The sequence below is a fragment of the Capra hircus genome, chromosome 2 (genome assembly GCF_001704415.2).
Source record: "Capra hircus breed San Clemente chromosome 2, ASM170441v1, whole genome shotgun sequence".
Lineage (NCBI taxonomy): Eukaryota > Metazoa > Chordata > Mammalia > Artiodactyla > Bovidae > Capra > Capra hircus.
Genome location: NC_030809.1, coordinates 121172897 through 121190897, shown reverse-complemented (window position 1 = coordinate 121190897; position 18001 = coordinate 121172897). Strand labels below are relative to the sequence as shown.

Below are 18001 nucleotides of genomic sequence, written 5' to 3'. Positions count from 1 at the left end.
CCTTCTCAGTTTTATTTCTTATCAAACACTATTACTAAACCCACTAGATTATGATTATTATATTAAACTGTGTACTTTTCCCACACATCTAACAAAATGTGGTGGTGATGTTTCTAAAAGGTAACAGTGATGTTCATGAATTTAACAGCTAAAACAATAATTAGTAATGGAAAGTAAACCACTCCAGTTCCAGAGGAGACATGGGACATGAAAGCACTAAACTTCCAAGAGCATTTCCACCAATGCATCTAGTGGCACTCAAGGATCGAAACATCAAATTAATATCAAAATTAGAAACAATTCTTGATGTATCTGTAAGTCTCATGCTCTTAGACTTTGTAATACAAATCTGATAATTATGGATAACCATGCTCAGTTTATATAAGAACAGTTCCTATAATCAGAGGCCTGAAAAAACCAGCTATTCCAGTCTTCTAGGTCATTTTATTTTAATTATAGTTTTTATTTTATAATTTTATTTATTTTACTTTGTTGTATTTAGGAAGAGTTCCACACAGAGGTGAATGCATTCAGGCAGCAGAGTCAAGCCTGATGGTTGCAACTGTATAAATCTGGGTTGATCCTGAGTCATCACTAGACTTCTGAGCCCTAGAAAACCATTCTGCTTGTGAGCCTGAATCTAAGATAAGGGTTTCCCTTCAAGTGCCTTGGGTCCAAGCTTCTTCACATTCCTTTAGAAAACCTATACAAGTCTTTTTACTAAGTAGAGCAGAAAAATGTACAGCAACTGATATATCCTTTGAGCATAATATAAATAAGGAACGTTGTCTTAGAATAACTATTAAAATAACACTTATTAAATGCTTCCCATGTAATAGGCACACTTTTAACATATGTGAACATATATATTTAGTCATTTAATTTTCCTTATATCCCTTAAAGGTGGGTATTATTATCATTATCCCAATTTTATAGATGGAGAAGCTGAAAGAAAGGGAGAATAAGCATCTTGTCCAAAGTCACTAAACCTATAAGTGGAGAAGGAAAGAGTCAAGCCCACACTGTCATCCACTACCCTATACTACTTTACAGTGATTTGCTATGAGTACTTCACCATTAATCAGTGAATGAATCCAAGTATTGGCACTATTAATAATCCTATTCTAATTCTATTTCATTATAACTTATATTTTAACATCCAACGTTAGAAAATAAGAAAAAACAACTCTCTATTTCCATGGTTTTCAATTAATCTCTTAGACTTAAGGAGTCATTTGAAATAGCATCACTAATACACAAGTACCATTTCATTTGAAAAAGTATCACTATTTGCGTGGTATATCTTTTTCCAGCCCTTCACTTTCAGTCTGTATGTGTCCCTTGTTTTGAGGTGGGTCTCTTGTAAGCAGCATATAGAGGGGTCTTGTTTTTGTATCCATTCGGCCAGTCTTTGTCTTTTGGTTGGGGCGTTCAACCCATTTACGTTTAAGGTGATTATTGATAAGTATGATCCCGTTACCATTTACTTTATTGTTTTGGGTTCGGGTTTATACACCCTTTTCATGTTTCCTGTCTAGAGGATATCCTTTAGAATTTGTTGGAGAGCTGGTTTGGTGGTGCTGAATTCTCTCAGCTTTTGCTTGTCTGTAAAGCTTTTGATTTCTCCTTCGTATTTGAATGAGATCCTTGCTGGATACAGTAATCTGGGCTGTAGGTTATTGTCTTTCATCACTTTAAGTATGTCTTGCCATTCCCTCCTGGCCTGAAGACTTTCTATTGAAAGATCAGCTGTTATCCTTATGGGAATCCCCTTGTGTGTTATTTGTTGTTTTTCCCTTGCTGCTTTTAATATTTGTTCTTTGTGTTTGATCTTTGTTAATTTGATTAATATGTGTCTTGGGGTGTTTCGCCTTGGGTTTATCCTATTTGGAACTCTCTGTGTTTCTTGGACTTGGGTGATTATTTCCTTCCCCATTTTAGGGAAGTTTTCAACTATTATCTCCTCAAGGATTTTCTCATGATCTTTCTTTCTGTCTTCTTCTTCTGGGACTCCTATAATTCGAATGTTGGAGCGTTTCATATTGTCCTGGAGGTCTCTGAGATTGTCCTCGTTTCTTTTAATTCGTTTTTCTTGTTTCCTCTCGGATTCATTTATTTCTACCATTCTATCTTCTATTTCACTAATCCTATCTTCTGCCTCCGTTATTCTACTATTTATTGCCTCCAGAGTGTTTCTGATCTCATTTATTGCGTTATTCATTATATTTTGACTCTTTTTTATTTCTTCTAGGTCCTTGTTAAACCTTTCTTGCATCTTCTCAATCCTTGTCTCTAGGCTATTTATCTGTGTTTCCATTTTGATTTCAAGATTTTGGATCATTTTCACTATCAATATTCGGAATTCCTTCTCCGGTAGATTCCCTACTTCTTCCTCTTTTGTTTGGTTTGGTGGGCAACTCTCCTGTTCCTTTACCTGCTGAGTATTCCTCTGTCTCTTCATCTTGGTTATATTGCTGCGTTTGGGGTGGCCTTTTTATATTCCGGTAATTTGTGGAGTTCTCTTTATTATGGAGCTTCCTCACTTTGGGTGGGGTTCTATCAGTGGCTTGTCAAGGTTTCCTGGTTAGGGAGGCTTATGTTGGAGTTTTGGTGGGTGGAGCTGGGTTTCTTCTCTCTGGAGTGCAGTGGAGTGACCCGTAATGGGTTATGAGACATCAAAAGTTTTGGGATAATTTTGAGCTGCCTGTATATTGAAGCTCAGGGGAGTGTTCCTGTGTTGCTGGAGAATTTGCGTGGTATGTCTTGTTTTGGAACTTGTTGGCCCTTGGGTGGAGCTTGGTTTCGGTGTAGGTATGAAGGCATTTGATGAGCTCCTATTGCTTAATGTTCCCTGAATTCAAGAGTTCTCTAATGTTTTCAGGCTTTGGATTTAAGCTTCCTGCTTCTGGTTTTCAGTTTTATTTTTACAGTAGCCTCTAGATGGCTAACAAACACATGAAAAGATGCTCAACATCACTCATTATTAGAGAAATGCAAATCAAAACCACAATGAGGTACCACTTTACACCAGTCAGAATGTCTGCGATCCAAAAATCTGCAAGCAATAAATGCTGGAGAGGGTGTGGAGAAAAGGGAACCCTCCTACACTGTTGGTGGGAATGCAAACTAGTACAGCCACTATGGAGAACAGTGTGGAGATTCCTTAAAAAATTGCAAATAGAACTACCTTATGACCTAGCAATCCCACTGCTGGGCATACACACCGAGGAAACCAGAATTGAAAGAGACACATGCACCCCAATGTTCATCGCAGCACTGTTTATAATAGCTAGGACATGGAATCAACCTAGATGTCCATCAGCAGATGAATGGATAAGAAAGCTGTGGTACATATACACAATGGAGTATTACTCAGCCGTTAAAAAGAATTCATTTGAATTAGTTCTGATGAGATGGATGAAACTGGAGCCGATTATACAGAGTGAAGTAAGCCAGAAAGAAAAACACCAATACAGTATACTAACACATATATATGGAATTTAGGAAGATGGCAATGACGACCCTGTATGCAAGACAGGGAAAGAGACACAGATGTGTATAATGGACTTTTGGACTCAGAGGGAGAGGGAGAGGGTGGGATGATTTGGGAGAATGACATTCTAACATGTATACTATCATGTAAGAATTGAATCGCCAGTCTATGTCTGATGCAGGATACAGCATGCTTGGAGCTGGTGCATGGGGATGACCCAGAGAGATGTTATGGGGAGGGAGGTGGGAGGGGGGTTCATGTTTGGGAACGCATGTAAGAATTAAAGATTTTAAAATTAAAAAAAAATACATTAAAAAAAAAAGAAAAAGTATCACTAATATTATAGATACTGTTGTTCTTTGAAACAAAAACAGTATAAAAATGTGAACAGAAAAGCACTCCAGGGAAACCTGCCCTCACTTAATGCTCACTGGTCAATACTGACGTTCTGAGCTTGGTTTTGGAATTCACAGGGTAGGACGGAGGAGGAGGTCAGAATGATAATAAAGCTCAAAAATATGAGAAAAGTAAAAATCAGTCAGGGAGTCCATGGCATCATTCTGTACCAGTCAGTGTAGGATCAGACCGAGATGAGGGGTTCCTGACAACAGAGGACAACTTTTCATTCAAAGTTTAAAGGGGGGGATAAGATGTTGCAGAGACAATGCAACAATGATTTTCAGACAAAATAATGATATTCTAATAAATACTAAAAAATGGTCCCAAGAGAACAGAGAATAGCATTGAGGTTAGGTAGACCTAGAATGATTTCACTGAGGGTAGATACTGACAAGAGACTTCTACCTAGAATATAATTTTAAAAGGACACGTCTAATCCACTTCACAAAATATTTCCAGCAAAAGAGATCTGACAACTATGTCTATACTCTTACTATATCTGAACAATTCATTGTGAATTACAGTATTTCATAGAAATTATATGAAAGAGATGACTAATTATTTGTTTAAAATCCTTAGGGATAAACTGAGGACATCAGAACCAACACACAGCATTACTGAACCCAGTCTTGTCCCCTGCAAGTCCACTTCCATGTTCTAATTTGATATTGCCAACTACTCCTAAAATTAAAATTCCACCAATTTTAAAGACAGTCCATTCTAGACTTCCTATCTCAGGAGTGTGTATTCTTTAGACTGTCCAGCGTAAGTGGGCAGAGTCTGGAATGCAAGGCTGGCCTAGACCTCTGGGAACAATGCTGAGCTAAGTCACTTCAGTTGTGTCCGACTCTGTGCGACCCCATAGACGGCAGCCCACCAGGCTCCCCATCCCTGGGATTGCTGAAACACACAGCAAATCCCAGAAGACCCCACCCAAATCTGAGAAGTGTACCCATCTATTTCACATTCATTGAGACTCTACTATGTGCTCATCAAAACTGGCCAGAACTGACTCGATTACTCATGTCCGTTGTTCCAAAATACTTTCATTATCCAGCTTCTTCTCCCTATTGTACATATCTATCATTATGCTTGCGACGTTTCTCATAAGTACTTATCTGTTTACCTGTTATTCCTGTAACTGAGTTCTTTGAAGGCTTTAGCCATCTTGGCCAACTTTCTATTCCAAGTACCAACATAAGTAATGGATAACATTTATTTAATAAATGAAGGAAGAACCCAAGGATATCTGGCACCAATATTTTCTCACTCCTCACCCCTCTGAAGTCTGGCATTACCACTAAAACAGGTCTTTCCAAGGTTGTTAACAAACCAATTCTTTCTAAATCCAAAGAATCCTCCTAGGCTCTTACCTAGCTTGACCTCTTGACCCCTTTTGATATGTCAACCACTCACCTCTTCTCAAATTCTCCCATTCTTCAACTTCCATAATGCCACATTGACCTGAATCCCTGGCTACCCCTTTGGCTTTTCCTCCTCAGTCTATTTTTCTGGCTCTTTTTCTTTATCCAATGGTTCTTAACCATGGATGAACACTGGAGTTATCTGGGGGCCTCTGGAAACTCCCAATGCCCTACTAAGGATTCTTCACACAACTCCAATGTGTGTGGGTGAAGCTTTTCCACACCACCACCAAGAAATTCTCTGAGACTAGGCGAGGGTCCTGAAATCCAACTTGTAATTATAATATTATCTACCTGGAGATAATGTCAGATTCCACCAATTAAGGGTTCAGTTCTGCAAGCTCCTTGACAAAGGTCTGAGTACTAATTTTTTAAATTTAACTCCAGAAGCAAAAGCAACAAAAGCAAAAATAAATAAGTGAGACTACATCATACTACAAAGTTTCTGCACAGTAAAGGAAACCATCAGCAAAACAAAAAAGCAACCTACTGAATGAGAGAAAATATGGAGCAGAATGATATAAAACCATGCCCAGCATCACTGATCATCAGGAAAATGCAAATCAAAATCACAAGGAGCTATCACCTCACACCTGTTAGAATGGCTATTATCAAAAAGACAAGAGATAACCAATGTTAGTGAGGGTGTGGAGAAAAAGGCTGCGCATTGTTGGTGGGAATGTAAATTGGGGCAGCCACTATGGAAACAGCATGGAGGTTCCTCAAAAAATTAAAAATAGAACTACCATAGTTCTAACAATTCCAACAATGCTTTGGGGTACATATCCAAAGAAAAGGAAAACACAACTAAAAATAGCATAATGTACCACCCCCCCATATTTACTGTAGTATTATCTGTAATAGCCAAGATGGGAAATAACCTAAGTGTTCAATGAAGAGTGAGCGGATGAAGAACTGCAGTGTATATATAAGAAGTTATATGCATATGTAAAAACATGCCCAGCATGTTTGTATTTTATATATACATATGCATATATATATATATGCAATGGGGTGTCATTCAACCATAGAAAAGAATGTAATCTTGTCTGCAACAACGTGACTGAACCCTGAGGACATTATGCTAAGTGAACTAAATCAGAGAAAGATAAATGCTCTATGATCTCGCTTATATGTGGAATCCAAAAAAAAAAAATGCTCAGAGAGAGAACAGATATGTGGCTGCCAGAGGTGGAGTCAGGGAGGGAGAAATGGGTGAAGGAAACCAAAGGGTTAAAAAAAGAAAAAAGTAAATACAGTACATTACTGAACAACACTGAAAAATACCTTACTATCACCCAGCAATTTGTGATTATCTTCTATAGGACTCAGACGGTAAAGCGTCTGTCTACAATGCGGGAGACCCAGATTCGAGCCCTGGGTTGGGAAGATCCCCTGGAGAAGGAAATGGCAATCCACTCCAGTACTATTGCCTAGAAAATCCCATGGACAGAGGAGCCTGGTATGCCCCAGTCTATGGGGTTGCAAAGAGTCGGACACGACTGAGCCACTTCACTTCACTTCACTTCTATAGGACTAGGAAATTTAGGCACCTTTAATAAATTCACATAAAACTTCCTCAATGGGTAATGGAACTTTTAGAAGAAACCTGAAAGGTAAAAATGCACTGGGAGGATGTTTAACAGTTGATTTACAATACATGAAATATTTTAAAGACTATTTTCTTTCCATATCACCCCCCAGCACACATTTCAGATGTCAGTCTCAAGTGCACTGGCTATTGAAGTTTCCATTAGTGTTTTCCTTTGGTTTGATTAATTTGCAAGTGTGGTTCACAGAACTCAAGAGAACCATTTTACTCACTAGATTATCAGTTTATGATAAAAGCAGTAACTTAGGAACAGCTGGATGGAAGAGACACACAGGGCAAGACATGGGAAACATGAAGGGAGCTCCCAGGCCCTCTCTGAATGCACGGCTAGTCCTAAAGCCCGACATGTTCACAAGTCCTGTCCTTTGGGCTTTTATAGGTTTCATTGCATAGCCATGAGTGATTAAATCGTTGGCCATTGGCAACTGGTTCAGCCTCCAGCCCTCTTCTCCTGCTGGTGTCAGGGGGGTAGGTATGAAAGTTCCAATCCTCTGATTATACAGTGTGCTCTACTGGCAACCAGTCACATCCTTTGGTCCTAAAGTCACCTCATTAACCTAACAAAAGACATATCTATCACTCTAGAAAACTCCAAGGGTTCTAGGATCAGTTCAGTTCAGTTGCTCAGTCATGTCCTATTCTTTGCGACCCCATGAATCGCAGCACGCCAGGCCTTCCTCTCCATCACCAACTCCCGGAGTTCACTCAGACTCACGTCCATCGAGTCAGTAATGCCATCCAGCCATCTCATCCTTGGTCGTCCCCTTCTCCTCCTGCCCCCAATCCCTCCCACCATCAAAGTCTTTTCCAATGAGTCAACTCTTCGCATGAGGTAGCCACAGTACTGGAGTTTCAGCTTTAGCATCATTCCTTCCAAAGAAATCCTAGGGCTAATCTCCTTCAGAATGGACTGGTTGGATCTCCTTACAGTCCAAGGGACTCTCAAGAGTCTTCTCCAACACCACAGTGTAAAAGCATCAATTCCTCGGTGCTCAGCCTTCTTCACAGTCCAACTCTTTACATGACCACTGGAAAAACCATAGCCTTGACTAGACGGACCTTAGTGGGCAAACTAATGTCTCTGCTTTTGAATATGCTATCTAGGATGGTCATAACTTTTCTTGCAAGGAGTAAGCGTCTTTTAATTTCATGGCTGCAGTCACCATCTGCAGTGATTTTGGAGCCCCAAAAAATAAAGTCTGACAGTTTCCACTGTTTCCCCATCTATTTCCCATGAAGTGATGGGACCGGATGCCATGATCTTCATTTTCTGAATGTTGAGCTTAAAGCCAACTTTTTCACTCTCCTTTTTCACTTTCATCAAGAGGCTTTTTAGTTCCTCTTCACTTTCTGCCATAAGGGTGGTGTCATCTGCATATCTGAGGTTATTGATATTTCTTCCGGCAATCTTGATTCCAGCTTGTGTTTCTTCCAGCCCAGCATTTCTCATGATGTACTCTGCATATAAGTTAAATAAGCAGGGTGACAATATACAGCCTTGACGTACTCCTTTTCTTATTTGAAACCAGTCTATTGTTCCATGTCAGTTCTAACTGTTGCTTCCTGACCTGCATACAGATTTCTCAAGAGGCAGGTCAGGTGGTCTGGTATTCCCACCTCTTTCAGAATTTTCCACAGTTTACTGTGATCCACACAGTCAAAGGCTTTGGCATAGTCAGTAAAGCAGAAAGAGATGTTTTTCTGGAACTCTCTTGCTTTTTTGATGATCCAGCGGATGTTGGCAATTTGATCTCTGGCTCCTCCGCCTTTTCTAAAACCAGCTTGAACATCAGGAAGTTCACAGTTCACGTATTGCTGAAGCCTGGCTTTGAGCATTTTGAGCATTACTTTACTAGCGTGTGAGATGAGTGCAATTGTTCAGTAGTTTGAGCATTCTTTGGCATTGCCTTTCTTTGGGATTGGAATGAAAACTGACCTTTTCCAGTCCTGTGGCCACTGCTGAGTTTTCCAAATTTGCTGGCATATTGAGTGCAGCACTTTCACAGCATCATCTTTCAGGATTCGAAACAGCTCAACTGGAATTCCATCACCTCCACTATCTTTGTTCCTAGTGATGCTTCTAAGGCCCACTTGACTTCACATTCCAGGATGTCTGGCTCTAGATGAGTGATCACACCATCGTGATTATCTGGGTCATGAAGATCTTTTCTGTACAGTTCTTCTGTGTATTCTTGCCACCTCTTCTTAATATCTTCTACTTCTGTTAGGTCCATACCATTTCTGTCCTTTATCGAGCCCATCTTTGCATGAAATGTTCCCTTGGTATCTCTAATTTTCTTGAAGATATCTCTAGTCTTTCCCATTCTGTTCTTTTCCTCTATTTCTTTGCATTGATCGCTGAAGAAGGCTTTCTTATCTCTTCTTGCTATTCTCTGGAACTCTGCATTCAGATGCTTATATCTTTCCTTTTCTCCTTTGCTTTTTGCTTATTTTCTTTTCACAGCTATTTGTAAGGCCTCCCCAGACAGCCATTTTGCTTTTTTGCATTTCTTTTCCATGGCGATGGTCATTAACCTAACAAAAGACATATTTATCACTCTAGAAAACTCCAAGGGTTCTAGGATCACTGTGCCAGAAATGGGGTTGAAGACCAAATATATATTCTTACTATAAATCACAATATCTAACCTAGCTAGACCCACTCCCAGAGAGTTTATTAGTTTAGGAGAAGGCCACCGGCACTGGGCTTCTTAAAGCTTGGCAGAAGAAGCTAGGTTGCAGCTAGAGTTGACCAATATTGTTCAAGCTGCTTCTCAAATGGCAGGAGTCCTATGGGATCTCTTCTGGGTCCAGTGATCCATTTAACCTAGAACGTTCCTAGGTTAAACTCATTAACTTGCATGGCTTTGATTGCCATTTCTATGCCAATTACCTTCAACTCTGAACTGCCTATATAGACCTCTCCTGCCTGCCAGGCCCATACATCCAACTGATTACCAGGTATCTATTTTTACATCTCACGGGACATAGCACCATCATCTGTCCAACAGCCCAAGTCAGAACCGTGGGTAACATCTTTGAAATCTTCTTCCCGTTCATCTCTCTCATTTACTAATTACAAAGTCCAGGTCACAGAGACCTGCTCTGCAGACAAACAGCAGATTTCACCACTGACTAAATCAACGGCCAGGAGAGACACCGTGGACCTCCTGCAGATCTTGCTAGCTCTTGTCCCACACGTATTAGTGTTCACTGATACCTGGGTTCTGCCATACTCCCTTTTCCCTGTCCTTGAGGAGCCCAGGAACCAGCCTAACAGCCAGCCCAGGCCTCTGTGGCTACCCTGGTGTGAGAGGCTAGCCAACTGAGCTCCTCCTTGTACCCACCAAAGCCAAAGTACATGACGCCTGCCTCCACCCCAGCAGCTGATGTCACACTCAGGCCCACGCTCAAGGTTCGGCCGTGCAGCTGTGAGCCTGCAGGTCACCAGCCTGCTGCCCATCATCCCGCTTCACTGCTGTGCACACATCCGGGAAGAGCACACTAACAGCCGGGGCCCCTGTAGTTTCCTGTGGGTCTGCATCAGACCCTGCCTCTGTCACTGCTCAGCACTACCATGCCCGCTGGAGCCAACACCTCCCTCTGTGCATCTGTGCCCCCCAGCCCAACACCCAGCCCCAGCCTCCACTGCACTGTGCACATGCGGAGGAAGAGTGTGTGACCGCAAAAGAGCATGCTGACAGCCAGTGCTTCTGCAGCTGCCGGAGAATTCACCAAGTTGTAACATAATAATCCCTGCTCGCTTCTCTAATCTACACCGCTTCACATGCCACAGTTCAACTGTATGCTCTTTTCTTTCCATCCAAAGATATCACCCTCTCAAAGACCTCAGGGTGCTCAAACACACTTTGCTCTGTCCAGCACCCTTTCCCATAACCTCTTCCTCTGAGATAACTGATTTTTTTCCCTCAGTTTTCCACGAGAATTCCTTAGGAAGACATCACCTTATTCTCCTAACTAGATTAGATTTTTTCACCATACTTTCCTATAATAACCCAACCTATAGACTGCTTCCCTGGTGGCTCAGAGGTTGAAGCATCTGCCTGGAATGCAGGAGACCTGGGTTCGATCCCTGGGTTGGGAAGATCCCCTGGAGAAGGAAATGGCACCCCACTCCAGTACTCTTGCCTAGAAAATCCCATGGACGGAGGAGCCTGGTAGGCTGCAGTCCATGGGGTTGCAAAGAGTCGGACATGACTGAGCGACTAAACTATAGACTGCAAACCTCTTGAGGCAAGGGCCGTGTTTCTTTTGTAAGCCCAGGTTCCAGCACTTAGGCATCCCTCAGGAAATGACCAAATGAACCAATGACCCACAGGCACAATGGATCACCATACTTGGCCCAAGAACTGTGACCAAGGGGAGATATTTTTTAGCCATTAGAAATATCACCCAGTGGTCAAGTAAACTTTTGGCAATAAATAAAATGCATTTTAGAAAACCTCATCTCTCAAACCAGGTGGAAGCCATTCTTTCAGAGGTGGAGTCTGGGAAATTATTGGAAATCAGGAAACTTAATTCTTTTAATATGATAGTTTACGAATCTCTCTGTCTTAATGTTGTGCATAATTAGCATAACAAACCTCTGTTCAATGATGATTTTTCAAAATGACCAGTCTGTGTCAACATCAGCTTCGTAAGCTACAATTTAAAGAGTATTGCAAATAAGAAAGAAAAGTTATCAAGAATATATTTGATGTTTCAACAGTGAGTGGTCTGTCTTTTAATGTTAAGCTAATAATTCCTACAAATCAGGCAGAAGTGAGAATGAAGTAATCATTAGTCAAATGACACAGATGCTAATTAACTTAACCTCTTCCAAAGAGGTTATATAATTTCCAGAAAGAAATCTGAAGGGAAATAATGATGACTAACTTGTAATAAACCATTGTTCTCTCTAGTAAGAAAAAGAGGGACAAGAAGGGAGCTTCAAGGTCTAGTAATTATACAACATTGATCTAGAAAAGTGAAAATCCTATTTATTTTACATATAGACATTGGGAAAGCACTTGCTAAAAAGTCAGTGTTATTTTACATAGGGAAGTTAAGTTTTTCTCAAACAGTGCTCTCCAATAGAAACATAATGTAAGTTACATATGAAATAATTTTTACACGAGTCACATTAAAAAGTAACAAGAAATAAGCAAACTTAATGTTAATATTTTCTTTAACCTAATACATCTAAAATATTCTCATTTAAATATTAATTGATATTAACTTCAAACTATTTATTTCAACATATGGTCAATACCTAAAAAATCAAGAGATTTTATATATATATACATGTATGAATTTTTTGGTACTAAGTCTTCAATACCCAGATGTAATCTGTATTATAGGACCTCTCACTACAAATTAGCCACATTTCATGTACTCAATAGCCATGTGTAGCTTGTGGCTCCTATATTAGACAATAATTATATAATTTTATGTATTTTGTATACATTTCATGTATATTATATAACAAAATTATAACCTTTATTATCCAGACAAGTGCGCATTTGTTCAAGTCTGTATGTGCATACAAACACACATGTATAATGCTATTAGGAGCTATCCGTATAAAGCTATTGGCAGCAAGTTAAAAGTAATGAAAGATCTAGAGAGTACGTCTTTTGAAAGATGAAATAAAGACAATCTTTTTAATACAATTTTACAGTCATTTACATATTTTATTATCTTCTCCCTTCAAATATTGGTGACCATGAATGGACTATCATTAAATACATTAACAAAGTCATTACTTGTAATGCCTTAATTTAGCAACCGTGTTCAAAGTTTCCTTTTAAAAAAACCTAGCAAGGATGCAGAGCACCTGGGTAGAAAACCAACTGAAACTGGATATCACTATGGCCTCCCCAGACACAGAGTCTTCACGGACAAGTTTCGATTCAGACCTCCTATAGGCAGACTACCTTCCTCTGGTTCACAGAGGGCAGTACCAAGGAAGTGAGCAGGAAAATACCTCTTAGGTAGGCAGGGAGGTGGAAGGAGCCTGTCTGCACGCAAGAAGAAATACGTCTCTTCTACAGTCAATTCACTTCACTAAAAGGGGTACCTGACTCTCAACATCTCATCCCCTGAACATTCAAGATAAACAGGCATTTGCTGCTCACTTCTGATTATGACTACACTGAACATACCACAATATGGGACAATTTTATGCACAACAGAGAAGGGGGGTTAGGAGGTAGGGGGAAGGGTATTGACGTCCTCTTTTAAAGGAAGGAATCTATCTGAATGAAACTTTGAAAATCTTAGACCTGAAAACTAGTCCATGTATACAGCACTTTGAATTGTATAGGAGATGAGCGTTATTTTAAGGGATCTTTCAACTTCATCTCCTTGATAGCAAATCAGGACATGAATGAAAGAAAACATCCTATGACATGGATATCATAGCTCAATATTTAGTTATTATAAGATATTTCTGGTTGAGCCAACAAAAAAATATTTTTTCACTGTGTTTCAACTGTTATCTTTTCATTTATACATTTTAACTTTTGGTTTCATCTATTAATTGTATTTATAACCTCACCATGCCTATAACAGATAACATGCAGATATAGATTTAAGTAGAAAACAAAGATAAAAATAAACTAATATATTTTTAATATAAATTTATTTATTTTAATTGGAGGCTAATTACTTTACAATATTCTTACACTGTTGGTGGGAATGCAAACCCAGACACATGTACCCCAATATTCATCGTGGCAATGCTTATAATAAACTAATATTTTTTGAATGTCAGTTAAACGTAAGATAGTGAGCTAAGCATTGTCCATACATTTGAGACAGGACAACTAAAACCATCTTATACAGATGATTGTGTGTGTGTATTTTTTCCTTGACAATTCTTCATAAAGAATACTACATAATCTACAAACCTGAGAATTTTAAAAAGCCTTTAGTTACCAGTTTATAGTTTCTAGTGTTCACTTTCTAGGCGTTATCCTCAATCCCTTATTTTACAGCTTCAAGTTACTTCTGAGATTGCTCTGAATTGAAATGTATCATTTCTTCATATAAGGAGGATGCATTGTTTAAAATGTTATATGAGAAGTAATTTCAGTCAACTCTTTTGCAAATGTTCAAAGATGTGCAAATGTTCTATTACTATAGCCATCAGTGTTTCTACCAGTTGACTGACTAGAAATCTTGTCGTCTGCCTTTCATCTCAGTAAATACCTTTTTTATTGATCAAAAATCTTAAAGTTGAAAATATCCCTTTGACTTATCATTTCTAGTTAATTCTCTTATTCACCAATCAGGTTGGTAACAATCAAGCTTTCACTTTGCTTTATTCATTTATCCACCCAATAAATCTTTATTTAATGCATGCTTGCTGTACATCTACCAGGCACACATTTCTCCATGGATATTTCTGTAGTCACTTCCTATGTTCCATGTGTCCAGAGAATTTAGGCTTTCCTAAAATTTTGACAGATTATTTTTTATTATCCTAAATTTTAATACAATATTGTGACCGGATCTTTCCAGTTAAATACAGACATCTAGAAATAGATCCAGTGCCATTCCAGACAGGAAGTAGGGGATAAATACCAGTGGCTGTAATGTCATGAATCAGGAAACTATGGCAGGACAGCAAAATAAAACATTTCCCTCCCGAGACCTTGTCAAGATCCTCTGGCAGATCAAAGCTGTCTGCTCTGCTCCCTAATTCTTCATCCCTCAAGTCTCTTAGGAAAAGACAATTATGCTTTGCAGAGTTATTCCAAATGCATAGGTCTGTGAATGTGTTATGCTTTCCTAGTCTGCCTTTTGGGATGGAAGATGCTTAATAAGAGAGTGGGACTTACTCTATGCAGTGCAGACCACTCCTAAACTCTTATAAATGCTCTCTGAGTCAAAAATAAAATTCCATTATGTGCATATTGTATTTGAATTTACTGTCAATGAAGGGAAGAAGTATTCCAGTTTGAGAAAAAGCAAAGACTACTATGTAAAAAAAGGGGAGAGGGTATTAAAGATGCAGTGATTAACTTATCCCCAAAACCCATGGATAATAAAGATAAATAGAAAAAAGATACTAAGTATAACCATTTATTCACCATTCACAGGTAACTCATCAGCTCAGCAGACACTATGTCAGACTCTTCAGTGAATTTTATTTGCATTGAAGATGTATACGTGACTGGAAATGGCTTGGACTTTGGACCCAAGCAGGCCTTTTCCAGCAGTCATGTATGGATGTGAGAGTTGGAGTATAAAGAAAGCTGAGCACTGAAGAATTGCTGCTTTTGAACTGTGGTGTTGGAGAAGACTCTTGAGAGTCCCTTGGACAGCAAGAAGATCAAGCCAGTGAATCCTAAAGGAAATCAGTTCTGAATATTCTTTGGAAGGACTGATGCTGAAGCTGAAACTCCAATACTTTGGCCACCTGATGTGAAGAACTGACTCACTGGAAAAGACCCTGATCCTGGGAAAGGTTGTAGGCTGGAGGAAAAGGGGACAACAGAGGATGAAATGGTTGGATGGCCTCACCAACTGGATGGACATGAGTGTGAGCAAGCTCTAGGAGTTGGTAATAGACAGGGAAGCCTGGTGCGCTGCAGTCCATGGGGTCACAAAGAGTTGGACACGACTGAGTGACTGAACTGAACTGAGGCCTGACTTTGACTTGCAGTCCCATCTTCCACTCACTAGCTGAGTAACTTTAGAAAATGCCCTTGCAACACTCTGAACCACATGTAAAGAGTCCTCACATGTAAAGTAAGAACAATGCCACCAATGGCCCAGTGTTGTTTTCTGGAAAAGAAGCAACATATAGGGCAGTTCCTAACAATGTTTGAAGCAATATAGGGTCTGAATTAATATTAGTTCCCCTTTCTTCCCCCATGTGTCTGTGCAAAGCAAATTTGCTGTTGACTTTGAAACATGAATTTTCTTCAGAATGCATTTTTCAAATTGTCACAAATCTAAGAAGAGACATTAAGAAATCAAGAGTCTTTGAAGAGAAAAATTAATAATTATACATTAAACCTCCTTTTATTAATACTTCTATTAACGGTGGAGATGCCAATTTTTTCTTGTGCTCTCCTTTTATATTTCATATCTTAAGTAAAACTAGATTATTTTCTTTTTAAGTCCTTAGGCTAAATGACAGGGTATGGGATCAATTCCAACTGCTATTCCTGATCTGCCCCTTAGCCTGTTCTTTAACAAGGTTGGTAGGTCAAAGATAGAAATAAAATTCTCAAGTCTTGGCTTCGCTGGATCCTGTCATTAATGTGCTGAGAGATTTTAAGATGTGTTTTAAGATGGAAATAAAATTCTCAAGTCTTGGCTTCTCTGGATCCTGTCATTAATGTGCTGAGAGATTTTAAGATGTGTTTTACACATGGGGGGTGGGGGCAGGAGGAGGGGGAGAGAGAGAGGTCAAGAGAAGGTCTAAGGAGGTGTAAGAAATTTTCCTTCTAGGTAGTTTTGTCAGAATACTGCAATCACTGTCATAAGCAAAAGGGAGAAAAACACTGACAGAAAGGAGACCTCTTTTATGTTAAGAAGGGAACGTGGTGTTGAGTTAACAGTGAAAATCATCCCCTTTAAATGAGAATAGGCAATACGAGTTTCTTCCAGGACTTGTCCGCCGTGGAGTCCACAGGAGTGGGGTGAGGGCTTACTAGCTCCCGTCCCCAGATCCCACTCACCTAGCTGGAGCTGTTCACAGGTCCTGGCTGGATTCTTCCCAATCTTGCATCTGTAAATAGCCCCAGGTTTGACCACTGAAGTGTTGGAGAGCCAGTTGGCAGTGGGCGCCCCGACTACGAGCCTAAGAAGAGAAACGCGCACGTGGGTGCAGATGTTAGCCTTGCTGCCCACTAAACCCCGGGTCTCCCCAGAGGCAGCCGGGCCGCTCCCGCCGCCTCTGCCTCCGCCCACCACCCCAGCACTCAACCCGCCACCCCAAACTTCAGGGCCTGGCGCCAGAACGCACCCCGGCTGCTGCCACCCCAAACGAGTTCGTTTCCCAAGCGCTTCTCCAGCGAGCTGGGTTCCCTCCTGCCTTCTCTAGAGGCAGGAAAGTTTGAATCAGGCAGGGAATCCCTGAGGCGCTTTTTGCTAGCTGCTCTGAGATGCCAAAGGCTCCCGCGTCCGACCCTACTCACCATCGGTTCTCCCCGTGGCTGTGCAGCACCACCGAGTAGCCAAACAGGGTGTTGGGGGGTCCCTTGTAGAGCAGCGCACTCTCCGTGTCCACGTTGTAGGGGCGCCCGGTCGGGACTCCCGAGCACAACAGAAACATCACCGCCTCCCAGACGGCGGCCCCTCGGGGGCCCGGCCCTCGCCTCGCTTCCACAGCCATGAGCTCTCGGAGCGGAACATTCAACACTCAACCGCCACTCTCCGTCCCAAAGCTGCGCGGGATGCGACGGCTGGCCGAGGGGAAGGGCGCCCCGAGAGAAGAGGCTCAGCGTGTCCGGCGCCGGAGGGCGGGAGGGAAGAAGAGAGGGAGGAGGGCAGGGACCCAGAGAGGGAGGGGAAGTCGGGCTGCGGCGGGCGGAGCAATCCGAGATGGCAAGGGATAGGACGCGCCCGCAGATCCCCACGCCGGTTTCTGCGGCCGGGCGGTGCGGTGATCGTGAGCCCCGGGGCGCGGGCCTCTGGGTGGGGTGCCGGGCGTGGTGCGGAGTCGCAGGACCCAGCGCTGACTCCCGGCACGCGTGACTGTAGGGGGCGCTAGGGGACCTTGGCTGCGCAGCGCGCGCCCAGGCCGGGCCTCCCGGCACTGCAGGAGTTGAGCTGGACGGGGCCAGGGCTTCGCCTTAACCGCGGTGGGGGCCTCAATCCTGCCGACCGCGCGCGCCCACTATGAGCGCTGAGGCTCCTGCACGGTGTGGCCCAGAGGCCAGCCACAAACCTGGGCACCGCATGGACTGCGAAGGAACTGCCCTGAACCTTCGTTGCTAATTCAGCACTACACCTGGTTTGGGGGGTGGGGGGTTAATAAGCAACCACTAGACAAACTAACCAGGGAGCCACACACACACGCAGAACACTCCCTGAAGGCGCCCAAGATACATTTTG

At 41.5% G+C, this 18001-nt stretch overlaps 1 protein-coding gene across 2 annotated transcripts in view; it reads right to left on the bottom strand.

Annotated features, from left to right (window-relative positions):
• Window positions 1-17575, bottom strand: part of ITGA4 (integrin subunit alpha 4) — a 99182-nt gene extending 81607 nt beyond the window's left edge. For both annotated transcript variants that reach the window (XR_001919766.1, XM_013968519.2), the window contains exons 1-2: window positions 17083-17575; window positions 16624-16745 (exon numbers count right to left, since the gene is read on the bottom strand). Coding sequence is in view for 1 of the 2 variants with exons in the window: in XM_013968519.2 (XP_013823973.2) it covers window positions 16624-16745; window positions 17083-17279 (319 nt within the window). In the remaining variant the exon portion in view is untranslated. The remainder of the gene's footprint in view (window positions 1-16623; window positions 16746-17082) is intronic.